This window comes from Haliotis rufescens, unplaced genomic scaffold, assembly GCF_023055435.1.
Source record: "Haliotis rufescens isolate VD_foot unplaced genomic scaffold, xgHalRufe1.0.p SCAF_2, whole genome shotgun sequence".
NCBI lineage: Eukaryota > Metazoa > Mollusca > Gastropoda > Lepetellida > Haliotidae > Haliotis > Haliotis rufescens.
Genome location: NW_025963890.1, coordinates 11,018,157 through 11,033,956, shown reverse-complemented (window position 1 = coordinate 11,033,956; position 15,800 = coordinate 11,018,157). Strand labels below are relative to the sequence as shown.

Below are 15,800 nucleotides of genomic sequence, written 5' to 3'. Positions count from 1 at the left end.
TGAACTTGAATACTTTTCACGGCCCATTACCTTCGGAAATATTCAAAAGAGAGGCCGCGTTTATCGCAGTGAAGAGACCTATGTTTGAGATCATGTTACCAAATCTTTTGGTTTGGCAGGCACGCTTGGCATCTGGGCTTGGTCAAGTGGTGATTTTCTGGCAGGGCTTCTCGTGATGGGAAACATGGAAATAAGGACCTAATCTGTATTCTGGTAGCTGTGATACATTTCACGATGTTTCAGAGACCCACTGTCAGAAACATGGCTCCTGATATTTCCCAGCCAAGACCATCTCAGCACTGAATTGCGGTACTTTTTTTGCAGTCAGAAAATATATTCAAGTTGTGCCGCAGAACTGAAGTTCCACGCTTAGACAATCCTATCACGGACTGGTAACAGAAATGTTTTTGCAGTGAGGAAATTCAAAGTACTGTCGCTGAAAGCGTGTTATATAAATAAGCTGAGAACAGATTGTGGGAATAGCTAAGCTGAGACAAACTTATGGAATAGAATTCTCCAGTTCAAAATGTTTTAAGTCGTACGCAGAACCATTTGTCCTCGGAACGTGGATGCAAAACACACCGAAGTCCTAGAGGCTTAGCCCCCTTGGAGAAGGACCCGCCCTGCCTATCCCCAATGACCACGAATCGATCCCGCTTATCCTTGAAAATATCCGATTACAATGCGCTGTACCTCTAAAGCGATCAGCCCAAGCCGACATTTAAGCCGATTCATCACCCGTCCCCCCTTGCCCAGTAATCTTCCCCTGCTTTCTTTATGATATTCAATACAACCCGACCTTTCGTATCAAAAATCAGTCATGCCCCAATCTACCTTCACCTTAATGACCACCCCCTACTGGCTCTGTCCCCATGCATTGATTCCCCCTTACCACCCCTCCGTCCACTCATCTCACATGTATATTATCCAAAGACCTAGCCCCTCTCCCCCTTCTCTACCCATCCATTATTCAAAGGTCACCCCTCAATTTGTCCACAATGTAATTGACGGGTGACCGCGTAGAGGATGCTGTCCCTAACACCAGATGGCGCAGCGGTGACCCCGCTCTCACCTGTCCGAGGGATAATTGTAGACGTGTGCCCCCCTCGCGACACCCACAGAGAATGTTGCTAGGGGGACACGCGACTCCCATGGCAACGAAGGACAAAGACAGTAACCCCAGCCTTCAGCTGACCCGTTCCAGAGCTTGAAGGTGATAAATCTAGGAAAGCTGCCGACCAGGTCCCCCCAGAATTACTCGATCGATTGCCTGAAAGGTATTAGACGTGGGGGCTTGCAGTGACGAATGTTCTAGGCCCGCTGAGCTTAGCAGGGTGGGAAGGGATATTGTATTACCTGGCGGGATGAGGCAGCGAGTCAACTGTGGGCAATTAGGGAACGGACTCCGTTCAGTAATGAATTTAGACAATGCCTGTCCAGGGCACCAGTATTAGTACTAACCGGATTTTATAATACTTGGTGACACCCAGATCCAGATCACGGCTTTTAGGTTACTTATGTGAAACCTGAGTTCTAATGAAACTGTCAACGTATGTTGAGAATATAAAAAGTTCGCTATCCAATTTAGAACAAAGGTGCTTTCGTTTGGATCTTTTCTTTAAGAAATCAATATTATCAACGTTGAATGAGGGTTGGAGTTTACATTAGGTAAATTTATTTGTAATTCAGTACTTTAACAATACTTAAACTTACATACAAGTTGTCATCAATGAACACATGTCCTAAAACTTGGTGCGCGGTAATTTGAGACGCGGTAATAGCATCCTTTGCGGCGACAGTTTTCTTCCTTAGAGACGAGGGGCATCATCCAATTTGCCAATTGCAGTCATCAACAGGTTAATTCTTGAGTTTATTTGTTATCAAATATTATATCGATACGCAGTATGTTCGGTACGTCCGACGATACATATGAATTACATTATAAATAGTGTATGGTTTGCTGATGGGGCAGTGGGATATGTCATGGCCTGTCACGAATACCAGACGAGTTTGAATCCCCACCTCGTGTTGCCCATCATTACGTTTGGCTTTATCATGGTATTAATAAAACATTAGGATTCATACTCTTTTGTTTTGGAACGTGAATTCTTTGGAAAGACATTTATATGGAGGTTTTGTTTCAAAATTCTCTTAAGTCCCACTACTATCAGTGCAAGCCGGTCAGATTGAGTGTCACAAAAAAATAAGATAATTTGTCACGACATACATACATTGTGTTGTATTATCAATTAACTGTTTGCATCTCCTTGTATCGAGTGTGGCGCGTATTATAACCACAATATACTGAACAAAAAAGATAGGGGTCATGAATATATTTTGGGGATAATTTTTGTGAAGACTGAGCATACAATTTCATAAAATATATCCCCAAAATATTCATGATTGTTCATTACATATATTGCTTGCTGTTTAGGAAATAATTAGAAAAAAGCAACAACGATGTCAAAAATAATCTTCATCAGCGCATAACTGTTACAATGTGACGTCATCATGATACTATATAGATCGTATAATAAACCCTGGCTAATGCCATTGTTACGTACTAGTATAGTATATTAACTGACGTAAGCTTAGCAATAACTTTATGGTAAATAGAAATCGTGTCATAAGTGGCCGCTTAAATGACAGCGCTACCACGACTAAGGTAACCAGCGGTGGAGTGGGTCTGTTACGTGTTGTAAATTTCATCGTGTCTATTTCACGTCATTATTGTATTTGACAACGCCATCTGGGGAGAGAGTAACACCTGTCACCCTGTGAGAGAGAGATAGAGAGAGAGAGAGACCGGATGATGTGTAACAACATTCAATAAGTGTGAATAGCGAAAAGTCTTAATTAGTCAAATGCACCTGTCGGACTGACGGAATATTACGGGGCGGCAATATTGTAAACTCGGTCTTAAAAAGGTCCCATTGTTCACAGTGGGTTACGTGCCTGCTTAACTGTCGCCTAGCAACATGTTCTAGGCGAAAGAAAAAACGCTATAGGCCTTTGGAATTAAGATGATACGATATTTATCATATTTCAGACGTCGATGTTTTTTATGAGATTACCATTTCGAAATCTATATGCACAATTCGGTACATGGGATGTCTAGGACTTGGGGGTGGGGGTGTTGAAAGAGGGATTCGAGATATCGTCATTGAGATATACGGTTCAGAGTAGATTGATACAATTTGTTTATAATTGGGATGAATAATCAATCATAGTATGAATAATCAATAAAGTGGTTTATTTTAGACATCGATGTGTATGTATAAGAAAAATGGCGATAATAATCTCTGCGTGCGGAAAGATCGAATGACTGTAACATTCTTTACTCATTTCCTTCTGGTGTAGACTATAACATGTGCTTCACCCCACCACACAATGTGTCGCGAAGCTGCTAGAACCAAAACCCATTCGGAAAATGTCAAAGTCGATTCTCAGACGATGCACGGAACGAAATGGAACGGCGTAGCAACCGACCTCTTATCTTCATCACTTGCCTCCGCAATCTCGCGGTAGCTCGGGTAGCTGATCACGTGACCCGAACCAACCATGCCTTATCAAATGCGAGAGACTGAACAAATTGTAACAACTGTCGCCTCAAGCATTATCCCCAAAAATCAATCGAAAACCGGGGATAAACAGGTATAAAATCCCCATCACAGGCAATCATTACTCTCCTCGACAGACTCTAACCCAAACCGTCACGGCGCCAAGTCATTCTACCCTTATCTCACTGCGAAGATGATGGTCAAGCATTGAACGGCCATCTTTGCCCGTCCTTATTGGAAACAGGTAGCTCGCCCTTATTGACGATTTACGCCGTCTTAATAAATGATAGAGTGTGTCTTTGCCGGGTATTGAACTGATAACAAACAAAGCCTTGAGGGCATAGGAATCAAAGTTTGCTTTTGTTTAGCTACGATTGTGAGAAATGTGTATAATTACTAGAAGTGCGTACATGGCATTCATACCTGGTTCGTTAACGAGAGGGACTCGGCTCGTAAACATGATGAAGCGCAGTAGACACAGTGGAACCGATGCCATCACTGACAGCGTCATATGTTGAAGCATTGTGGGGATACAGATGCAGTGGTTTTGCCCCTTGACGTTTGTTGTAGAACTGTAGGAATTCAGTGAAGCCTCCTCATCTCGAGTGAGTGTTGTTTTATGCCGCTTTGCGCAATAGTCAGGAATATCGCGCGGGGGACACCAGAAATGGGCTTTGCACATTTTACCCATGTGGGGAATCGACCCCGGTATGGCGTGACACGCAAACATTAAATTACTAGGCTACCCGTCACCGTTACCCCGATGTGGTCAGGGCGATGAAGGAGGTGAGGTGAAATTGGGTTTAACGTCGCGTCCAAGATTATTGCACTTATATAGCGACGTGCATGCACGTGTATGTGTGTGTGTGGCTGCTTGTACTAGTCCGGACTGATGCCGATTTATAGTGCTAGCTCACTGAGATACCATGCCGCAGTTTAACATGAATACCCCACTCAGACACAGTATACTGACTCTGAGCCGACCAGTCCTTGTTTTAGCCCCTTAATGCCGAGCGCCAGACAGGGTAACAACAAGTACAATCTTTTAACGTCTTTTTGTATGACGCGGCCTGGGATCGAACCCTGGACCTTCCGCTCTCCGGGCGGACGCTCTACCACTAGACCACGGAGGCGGTCAGGGCGATGAAGGAGTAGTTTGAGATGCGAGAGATGAGGTGAAATTGGGTTTATCGTCGCGTTCAAGATTATTGCACTGCTTGTACTAGTCCCTTAATGTCGAACGCCAGACAGGGTAAAAACAAGTACCATCTTTTAACGTCTTTTGGTATGACGCGGCCGGGGATCGAACCCCTGACCTTCCGCTATCCGGGGGAAGCCGTACCACTAGACCACGGAGGCGGTCTTGAGATGTTAGAGCTGATATTGGAACATAGCGCCTGATGGAATTCATCAGCGGCTCTTTCCTCTCACATTAGGGGGCACGGGTGGCCCAGTCGTCTAAGGCGCCGCGATTCGCAGAGTTGCGTCCCTTGGGCACTCCAGAAACCAATCATTGTGGGTTCGAATCCAGGTTAGCCCCGATTATGTTTCTATGTTTGTCAGCACCATACCCGTGCTCGTGGGTTTCACCGAAGTGGTAAACGTCTGAGACCTGCATCACTTCGGGCTTTCCTCCCACATTAAACCGACACGCCGTGATATAACTGGAATACTGTTAAAAGCGACGTTAAACCCAACTCACTCCCCACTCACTCCTCCCACATTAAGGTGACTCGCCGCGATATGACTTGAATACGGTTCAAAGCGGCGCAAAACTCAACACACTCACTCATTCATCCACGGCTACCCAATGTTTGCATCTCCATCACCCATCCATACCCTGGACCCATTCGCTACCATGTCTTCGTTTGTGTTCGGTTCCAATAACATGTCGCTAAGAATAGCCCTACAATGAAATCGTCTTGAACGAAAGACATCCTGTGCTAAGAAAGTTTACAGGAGAGATGGTGACGTCACTTCCGTCACATGGTGGCAAAAAGGTCCATGATATTTATCCTCAAAGAATGTAGACATAATACACTGGATAATCGAGGGTGATAATCATGCCTGTACCATAACGTCATAAGAACAAAACAGGCAATGCCGCCAACACATTCCTTTTGGACCCGTAAAGGTCAAGGTTAGAATGGGTCTTCACCAACCCATGCTTGTCGACTAACGGGATCGGCTGGTCAGGCTCGCCGACTTGATGCATGTCATTGTATCCCAATTGCGTCGATTACGCTCATGTTGTCAATCACTGGATTGTCTGGTCCAGACTCGATTATTTACAGACAGGGCAAAAGCATGAATATTGCCGAGTGCGTCGTTCAACAACAAACAACCAAAACACATTCCTTGAAGCTGTCTTGATCCCGTTTTTGATATATACTTTCATTGGCCACATATACGAGTCGTAATGTTTCTGTAATCAGCAGTTCTATTGATTTCTACTTAACGATTAAGGGCTCATTAATGTGCCCCCGTCATGATCTACCTACACAAACATAATTTACCTTATGTAGAAATATAGTTTCAGTAGGCACTGCTGTCCTGCAAACATTAAGCCGATTTATTAATGACCGTGTTTTCTGAGAATATTCACAGCCACTTGTCAGCGATAGTCACCGTTTTATCAATACCTATGGCGTGAATAATTCATTGCAATCAAGGACCAATGAAACGACCTTACATATATTAATTTTCCATTACGTACACACCACTTGGAAGAGACTCGCCTCTATGGGTCTCATTCGTTGAAAACCAAACCTCTGGACGGATATCAACTTTCCTGAAACCTGAGAACCGTCGAGACAGTTAGTCCCAGCACACCAGTGCGCACAGTATCTCTTTTGAGTACAACCCCGTCACTAAATCACCTTTATTTATTATTTACAACAGCCACTATTTTACTAGCATGGTGTAATCTAATTTGCTTGATGTCAAAAGAATCGTAGAAGAAAACTGGGTAGGAGGATTTCATTGTCCTGCATTGATTAGCCTGAGGCCCTGAGCCGCGAGGACACTTTTGATGTTTCACAACATCCACCTACCTGAAACTACTGGAGGTATGTGGTCATGCACCAGCGATTCCACTCCCAGAATGATGCTTAATTGCTTCTGGAGTATTTTTTTTTGCCACCCGATGAAATGATAATAATGCCTTTGGTTCGCATTCTTGTTGTATTCTACCTGATTTTTTGTTATTGTGGATATGTTGATGAAATGTACTTCTTTCCCTTTCGTCACATGAACACCTGTTTGCGTGTATATTACCTGGAATTTGAATGGAGCTGGTATCATGATTTGGATGCCTTGCTAGCACGAGATTCATTATGGAATTTTTATAACTACACCAACCACGAAACGGATAAAAATGCTAGAATATAAATATACATCGTCAGTCACCGAATCAGATTCCATTAGCAAAATAGGGTTAGAACTATAGGAAATGATCGCTGAAAACCAGTGATGACACCAGGTGTTCGCGAAAAGGGTAAGCATGTCCTGCCCTACCGGTAGCACCCGCCACTCAAACAATTTGCATGAAAAAATAAGTGTTTGTTGCCCGACGCGGCACAGTTATGTTTGGGTATGATTTAATATGAGAGTAAACTCTTGGGTGACCGAACAGGCGTTAATATTTTAATTTCAATATGATTATCGCAAAAAACAATTCGCGACGCACGTGACAAGTTGTCGCCAAAAAGTCGAAATATAAAGACAGTTGTATTATTTTAAGGACGAGGCCACCATTTAGCCCTGTTTCACCCCATCAATAAAAGTATGCACATGACAAGCTGATTTTACATCAACCCACGCCCTACTTCACAGACCACTCCGATCAGCCTCCATATGCCCTCCAGCAGTCTTCCAGGGCACACAGGGCAATGTGACAATACATCAGGTCTCGTGTCCAGCGATTCTGGTGACTTGTGGTGCCACTAAAGATGGCGCCCTGCTTCACTCGTTATTCTCCTGTCTCTCGCTCCCGGTTCCCGCTTGGCCTCCCTAGGGGCCAGGCTTGCATGCAAGCTAAGGCTAGTGCCAAGCTACTGTCAGGTCGCCACTCATCACCAGCCGGTTACAAATGGTTATTGCGAGGAGACAGGTAATTAGAGTAGTGCGGGCGTCGAGCAATTTCCTCCCATTACTCACCCATCGTCATCAACAGCCTGGGGACAGGTGACCGGAAGTCCGCCATGTTGGCAGGGTATTGTGGGGAGTCACCCTTCAATTTGGGAGTGCTTATTGGCTGATCAGGGTGTACCTTTATATAAGTTCCCCACACACTTTCTAATGTAATGGGCATCTCGTGACATTATCGATACTGGCGATTAAGTGACTTGATGAAATTTGCGTTAAGTTTCAGTCTGATCATTCTCATATTAATCCCCTCAATTCCCCACCCAACACAAGTCCACCAACTAAGCCGAATTTATTCAAACAGTTTGGAGTAAAAACGTCAAGGGAGATAACTCCAACAAAAAGTTGAGTCAAACTTTACACCGGCCACGCATCTTTAGGATCAGAGCAGGAAAATGGGTATCGATTTTCTCGCCAGCAGTTACCCTTACTGATGAGTCTGTTTCATCTCTGCCCCCGTCCGCCACAGATGTGCACGTAACGAGAACCAGCAAAAGCGATCTACCCAATACCTACGCTTAATTTGCCTTCTGACTGAGCACAGAGGCATTTCATTAATTCAAATCAATGTTCCGTTGTTATCTTCAAACTGACAACAGCTTTCAGTATATGAACTAGGTCAGGCAGGACTGGGATGATAGGTGTATTTGATAAGCAACTTGGAGGTACATCTGCGCTATCATCTGAGTCTAGTTCATGTTCCCAGTGCCAAGTCAACCCTCCCACCTTCATTGCCGACTCAGTGTGCCTCCAAGCCATTGTAAGCCTTTGTCTCGGCGATTCATCAATTTACTGTTGGTAACCGAGATAACTGCCTCATAAATAATGAAGCAAGGGGCTCACCCAGCCTGGTGGTGACCGTGCAGAGCACTCCCGCTTCCTCTTAAAGCGAAAAATCAATACCCTGGCTCCCGTCTCGACCGTGATGTTTATTCATGTAGTGGAGTATAGTTTTACGCGGTGCGAAGAGATTTCACCATGGGAACGTGGGATTCTTACTGCGAGGTCCATATCTCTTCGGCAACTGAATCATTTAGGGACCAGCCTCCCCGAAACAAGATAACAGCTACTCGGTTATAACTCACTAACTCCTTTGACTTTTTTTCTCTTATCACGCAAAGCCCGTGCAAAACGATCAAACACTGCATCAACTAGAAGTTTCTAACAGGCCAACAAGTGTTTCCATCTTATGTTTATTTGATGTAGACTGTTAAATCAGAAGAAAGAGCTTGTCGCAGTAGATGAGTCATTGTTCATCATGTAGAACCCATCTTTTACCTGTGCAGGTAGCGTTCCTTTGTAACAGCCTCTCCGTCGCTTTCAAATTGGTATTGATCCTTGCCTCATCTCAGCTCCCGTGCCCGACTCGCTTCTTCTGTGTGCGCTTTCTAGGGTATTCATATCTCTGCCAATTATCCCAACCATCCAAACTATACCCAATCGATAATGCCCTTCTATAAAAAATTATCAACTATTTAAAATTTCATACGTGTGCCTCGCTCCATTGAATAGGAGACGGGAGGAGGCGACTGTCAATGTATGCTACACCTGAAGAGGCGCTGGCGGACCATGTGAAAGGAAGTTCTCAGGAAGAACACCTTAGCACGCGCTTTCATCAGTTGCCATGGTAACAAAGGGGTTAGGTGTACACAGAGTCTGAAGAGGAAGCTTGGATGGAATTTTGAGCCTTTCTTGTTCCAACGACAAAGCAAACAGTCGGGACTAATTTAGCCGGGGGAGCAAGCGGGGTGGGGCCAGAATGGTTGCATGGTAACCTCTAAACACTTTTGTTGCCTGTAGTACTCGTCTCGCGGGAACGGGGACAAGGAGGAGGAGGTTAATGGGGAGGAGAACAATGGGATTCTGTTAGCGAGACGCTGCTCTTGAACAGCCAGAAATACGCTCGATCCACTCAGATAACTGCTGGGCCCATATTACTAGCCATGACACAGGTGAGGGGTTCTGTATACGGTGAAGTGTTCTGGCAGTAGCTTGCACTGTAGCGCCCGCAAGGTATGACAGCAGTGGAAGTTCCTCTTAAACAGTGCCAAGAGGCCCCTGGTAAGTCACCTTCTACCCTCAGTGCTTACTCCTTGTATATTTGGGGAATAGGATATATTTTGGAAGGAATTTTTGACATATTGACTTATTGGTTGAAGAATTTCCAAGTTGAAGAATTTGACATTTACCATTATCATGTGTGCTGCCTGTAATCGACGTTTCTGGAGAACTCTTAGTATCAGAAGTTCTTGAAGTCGAAGTGTCGCTATATTGAACATTAATGTATAAACTAATATTTATTTCTTCTAAAGCAAACATATTACCAATTTATAACAGATTTTAATACTTCTCCTACCTGGACGATTAGATTATAAAGATAATCATCGCGATACCATGCCAATAACTATTTGACTTCAAATAATGCTAATAATGGTTTGTCCTCAAGACCCAGGAGACTCGACTCGAAGATCATAATATAATGTACGAAATTTCTCTCTGATGATAATGCACGTGTACCTAATTTTGTCTAAAACCTGCCCCCACCTTAATGAGAATTTAATATGTTCAAAGCTTAAAGCATTAATGTTTAACTTGACACCTCGATGGATGCGCACACCAGCGTATATTGAATTATAATTAGATGAGCTACTGGATAGTGACATATGGTTCTCCCTTCTGCGGTATGGTATATACGACAATAGGTTCACCAGTATTGATCCGTAGGCAGGGTTAGGGGAATATGTCAATGTAGCGAGACTAGGCTTTTGTTACCTGTGCTCGATGGGGGCTAGCCGAACGGATGATTAGCCCGTACCTAGTTATACATCATTGCGAAGTGTGTCGCCTCATTGTGAGACAGGTAAATGCATCAGCCTCTCTTGAGCTGATATTTCAGTTCTAAAAGTATTGATGTGCGAGTTTAGATCTCAGCTGGTGTTGGGAATGACTTTCTTGAGTCGTTATTGAGGTACTGCTGGTGGAGACACGATGTGTACGGATTGATTTAATCTGATTGCTGTCAGATGGCTTTTGATTATTCCCCTCGGGGTCTATGGAGCAAAACAGGTCGTTTATGCCCCGTGTTTGTAATAAGGTCCGACTAAATTGAGGATCGGGTGATCAATATGGACGCTGAGAGAATGTATTTATACAGGACATTGCTTTCTATCGACATGTCTACAGTCCGTGACTCTTCCAGTGATGTTTTATCGTTGGTCGGTGCTCACACTATCGACCACTGGTTTATCGTGTGCATGTATTTATTCTTACGATACAGTTTGATATCGCCGGTGTTAAATGCCTTTCTGAATTGACATTTAAATTGTGTTTCTTTGCCGCTTGAATTCAAAAACGAGAGTAAAAAAGTGATCTTTAAATAAGCGTCGAAGTGTAATACAAATATGAAATTACAGGTATGTAAAGGCGAAAGAATATATGAACGAAAATGCCATTAAACAGTTCCCGATGGGGCGGGTGTGGGGATGTCGAAAGTTCATCTGCTGGCATGACTCAATTATGATGGAACATTCCGGAAATGTCCAACACCAGCACAGCCACAGTAAGACGGTAAATAATATAAAAAAACGTGCCTAGGGTCCGAACCGCTGATCGGGATGTACGTCTTGTGTCACATAAAAACTCCAACACTTCCAACACAGGACTATTGTGACAGATATGACAGACATTGACGGCAAAATAAGCCCAATAATCACAACACGATGTCTTTGTGGCGTCGCCACTGCTGCCACCATTGGTCAACGCCACTTGCCTGACACCGACGACGCCCCTGACTGATATGAGTGCCGGCATGTCACTTGGACGGGATTACGACGGGGGTAATTGTCACATCGCCATCCTCCCCTAGTTTACCGTTACATGCAGCCAGCGTACCTGACGTGAAGTGAGCTGATTAGTAACATGGACATGTCTTGGTTCGATGGCGATCAAACGCTGAAAGCAGTACAGTTCTTCCCGATGGTGCCAGCATGTCTCGCGATCGTGTCTTTGCCAAATTCAATCAAAACATACTTTGATTTTCACCACAGCTTTTCTTCAAGACCTTTCGGAATAAATTGATTCGGGAAGACAATCACACACAATATTAGACTGATATTTCTTTGACGGGTGCTACCGGTAGGGCAGAACCTGCTTATCCTTTTCGCGAACACCTGGTGTCATCAGAGATTTTAAGATTAACACTACGCGTGGGTGAGTGAGTTGGGTTTACTGCCGCTTTGACTAGCATTTCAGTTATATCACGGTTCGGAGAGTGCGCGAGTTAAGTTTAACGTCGCTCTTAACAATATTCCACTTATATCACATCGTGTCAGCTTAATGTGGGAGAAAAGCCCGAAGTGATGCTGGTTTCAAACGATTACCACTTCGGTGTAACCCACGAGCACGGGGGTGGTGCTGACAAACCCAGAAACATAAGCAGTTAATGTGGGAGGAAAGCCCGAGGTGAGGCAGGTCTCGGACGTTTTCACTTTGGTGAAACCCACGAGCACGGTGTGGTGCTGATAAACAAAGAACCAGGCCAGGATGAAAATAAACCACGAACACTGTCAGTATACGTTATGCTATGCCTGTTACTGACTTCTGGTAAAGCATCACTAATAGAAGCGCCGTATAAACCTTCTCAGTCTGGTAGAAAAACTCGCCTTTTCGCGAACACCTGGTGTCATCACTATGAGGTAGTAATTCATGAACACGGCTTATGATATAGTCGGAATTTTCCATTTACTATGCTTTTAGAAGATATTTCTAATGATTATAAAAATGGTTATTGTCGCTCTTTTTTACAATTTAACATAAACACTTCCCTACAGGATACAGGTAGTATGTATGTATCCTTAGCTGGCGACATAACCTTAGTTCTTACATGGGAAACCAATACAAGAACGGGATCCGGTTGAATCACAAATCAATGTATTTGAAAAATATATGAATTCCACCAAACTACGCTTTGATATGAAAATGATGATATCGCCTACTCACTTCCCTGCATCTCCGGCGTCAGTGGTATGTACTGATAACATATAGCCAGATAAAGATACATGCACGTGGGAGACATTGAGAACTGTATACTTCGAAACATGCCAGTAAGATAAAGCAACGATTTTTTATAGAATCTGAGAAAGAAGAATTTGCTTCTGTCATCATCAAACATATTTGGAAGTTGTTATCGATATATCATTCGCAAAGTAACCTAATATGAAATTATATGTGGAATACTGAACAAACAAAACGCAAAAATATGCTTTTAAAACACAAAGGTGAGGACACTGACCATGTTTCTTTTTGTAGGATTTCTTAGAGATTGCACTGAGTTTACCCTCTAAGTCAACAATTGTAGGTTCGAATCACGGTTCGCCCCGATTATGTTTCTAGGTTTGTCAGCACCATACCCGTGCTCGTGGGTTTCACCGAACTGGTAAACGTCTAAGACCTGCATCACTTCGGGCTTTCCTCCTTCATTAAGCTGACACGCCGCGATATAACTGGAATACTGTTAAAAGTGGCGTTAAACCCAACTCACTCACTCACTCTAAGTCAACAAGCTATTCAAATCCAGGGCATTGTTTGTCCTTGAAGTAAAAACGACTGTTTCGGTCTCTGTGCCAGCGTAATGCTTCAGAGAATGCAATTAAACCTTTTTTTCTGGTTTGAGTTGAGTTAGAGTATTTTGACTCTTTTTACATGGACGTTTTATGTGAACATAATGGCGAAACTCCTACTGGTTGACGCATTCTAAATATCGATGACCAAAAAAAAATTGAATTATTACAGCCGGACAGCGCTGCGAGATTACTAATCCTTTTCATATCTGGCAGAAACTACGGTCTGTCATGACAGTATGCGGAGGTCGGTGTTATAGTATTATTTATCTGGCTTGAATGTATTGTATTTTATCCAAACCCTGAGTGATGAGAATCAATATGGGTAATCTTTTGTTAATGGCGCTTGTATCAAGGTAAGACTCGTCACGCCGTTCCGTTGAGAGTCCTAATGATTTCACATCCCCAAAGTGTTTGCTTTTCCCTGAGACTGCGGCTCCGAGTTCTCGCTAATCTCAATAGCCATTGTGTTGCTCCAACCATCGCCAGCAACCCTTGGTCACTCAGGAGAAAGACCTCATGGAGGCTTTGTTTGGAACCATCTTTGGAACGTTTTGTTGGTGAATCTATCATGCAAGAAAGGGACTTTTATTCTTATCGGATATTATAAACGAAGGATAATATCTGCCCGTGCGTGACTCTCGCGTTATGCACGGACCCAAAGCCCTCCCTGCCTCTGTTTGCAAGTGCGTTTCATTCGCCAAAGAGAAAGAGCTTGCGATTCATCAATTGTCGGGGGCAAATCCTAACCTAATGCTGGATAATTAAGGACGGGATGTAAGGTGTGGAGACGGTGTTCCTCTCTGTAGATCGATACTCTCTTGCCTTTTCTTCCTGAGGCGACACAATGGGGACTGAGTACCACGAAGCACCAGCACACGCAGAGAATATCCTTCTCCTGCTATTAAATCTTCCTCTCAGTTGCCGTCCACATACATTCGTGATCCCCAAACACGACTTAAAGTCTTGCCTGACGTCACCGTTGGCGTTGAGCAGCCGCTCAGCCTTGCCCCCCGACCCCGCGATGGAGCCTGTGTTCCTGTAGCAAACTCAGACCTGTCAACCCTCAAACCACCTCAAAGACAATGTCCTTGCGAACCCCCTGATATAATTGCAGATCCACAGAAGATGAGGCGAGCATATTGAGCTGGTTACCATGGAAACTGTTCCGAGCGTGCGGCTGTTTTGTCCATGCCGTCACACCTGGTAAGGTAGATGAAAGCCGTCCTCAAAGAAGGCTGGAAGGGGGACAGGGTTGGTACTAACTAGGATCGAATTCGCACTCGTTGCTGTCGTTCTACATTAGTCATTTCGTTACCGCCAAGCTTTACAAGCTGTTCGATCGAAGTTTTCGCCGTCAAAAATTAATTGAACAAACTTCAGTTTGGATTAGACACCCCAGTGTCTTTGATTTGGGAGACGGTGGAACTAAAAGTTCCTTTAATTTGGAATCCTCCCGCCCTGGTTTTAACAGTTCTGAAGATTCCTTCTCTGAAGTGAGGTTACGGAACCTTGATGCAAGACTGGTGTTGAACTTGTGCAGACACTTTGAAATAACGGACGGAGAGTTGTTTTTAATTCCCTCGAGGGCCTGGTAATATAAGATGTCGATATTAAGAGAAAGACTGGCGAACATCCGCAATTATCTGCTGCACACATCGCCAGGTGTTCTAAACAGTGATCATCACGCAGGTAACTAACCTACCTGAAATTTACCTGTCGACAAATCAGGAGACGCTATTCTAGATAACGGGATGACATCATAGTTTTATAATTTTGGACAATCAATGTTTCATGTTGAAAGGTGGTTGATTCGTCTTTGCAAGTGACCTATCGCCATGTTAGGTTTCTCGTCAGTGTTAGATGTTTATCGATTTTTAAAGGTTAATCGTATGCTCTCCAGCCACTAAGCTCTCTGTCGCCCGTCGTTTCTCCCTATATTTAACCTTTATGAATCTTTCTTTACCATTTTGCAAATCATCGTCAGAAGAGTATCTCATCGCAATGGATCAATCAGAAGAGATGGTTTTCTTCAGGTAGTCTTGTTTACCTGAGCCAGTTGGTTGACAAATGCGAATTCGCAACATGAAATTTTCACATTGTGTCTTGTGTTTCAGATACGGAAGGCGATATAGTCATGACACCGGTAAATCTTGCCACACCCCCGGGCCCCGAGACAGGGAGTGCTGACGAGGATAGACCCACAGCCGTAGCGAAATCCCCTGTACCCTCGGAGAAGGAAAGCCGGGGTCACCCCGAAAGAAAGCGAAGAGCAAGTAACGAGAGTTCAGATGTAAGTCCAGTGAAACGTGTATGTGTTGGTAGATTGTACGCTTATTTTCATTGATCCAATTGTTAGTCGCATACTGTAATGATGCAATGAAGTGATGGATAGATCATCGATTTCAGATCGGACAGATCACACGTACATATCTGACAATCGATCTACTTTTCATGTTTGTTGATTGATTGATTT

At 43.9% G+C, this 15,800-nt stretch overlaps 1 protein-coding gene across 3 annotated transcripts in view; it reads left to right on the top strand.

Moving 5' to 3' along the window:
* The window catches only part of LOC124136127 (nucleolar protein 4-like), a 129,451-nt gene that overhangs the window by 102,640 nt on the left and 11,011 nt on the right, over positions 1-15,800 (top strand). For all 3 annotated transcript variants that reach the window (XM_046501938.2, XM_046501937.2, XM_046501936.2), the window contains exon 5: positions 15,442-15,617. In XM_046501938.2, coding sequence (XP_046357894.1) covers positions 15,442-15,617 — 176 coding nt within the window. The remainder of the gene's footprint in view (positions 1-15,441; positions 15,618-15,800) is intronic.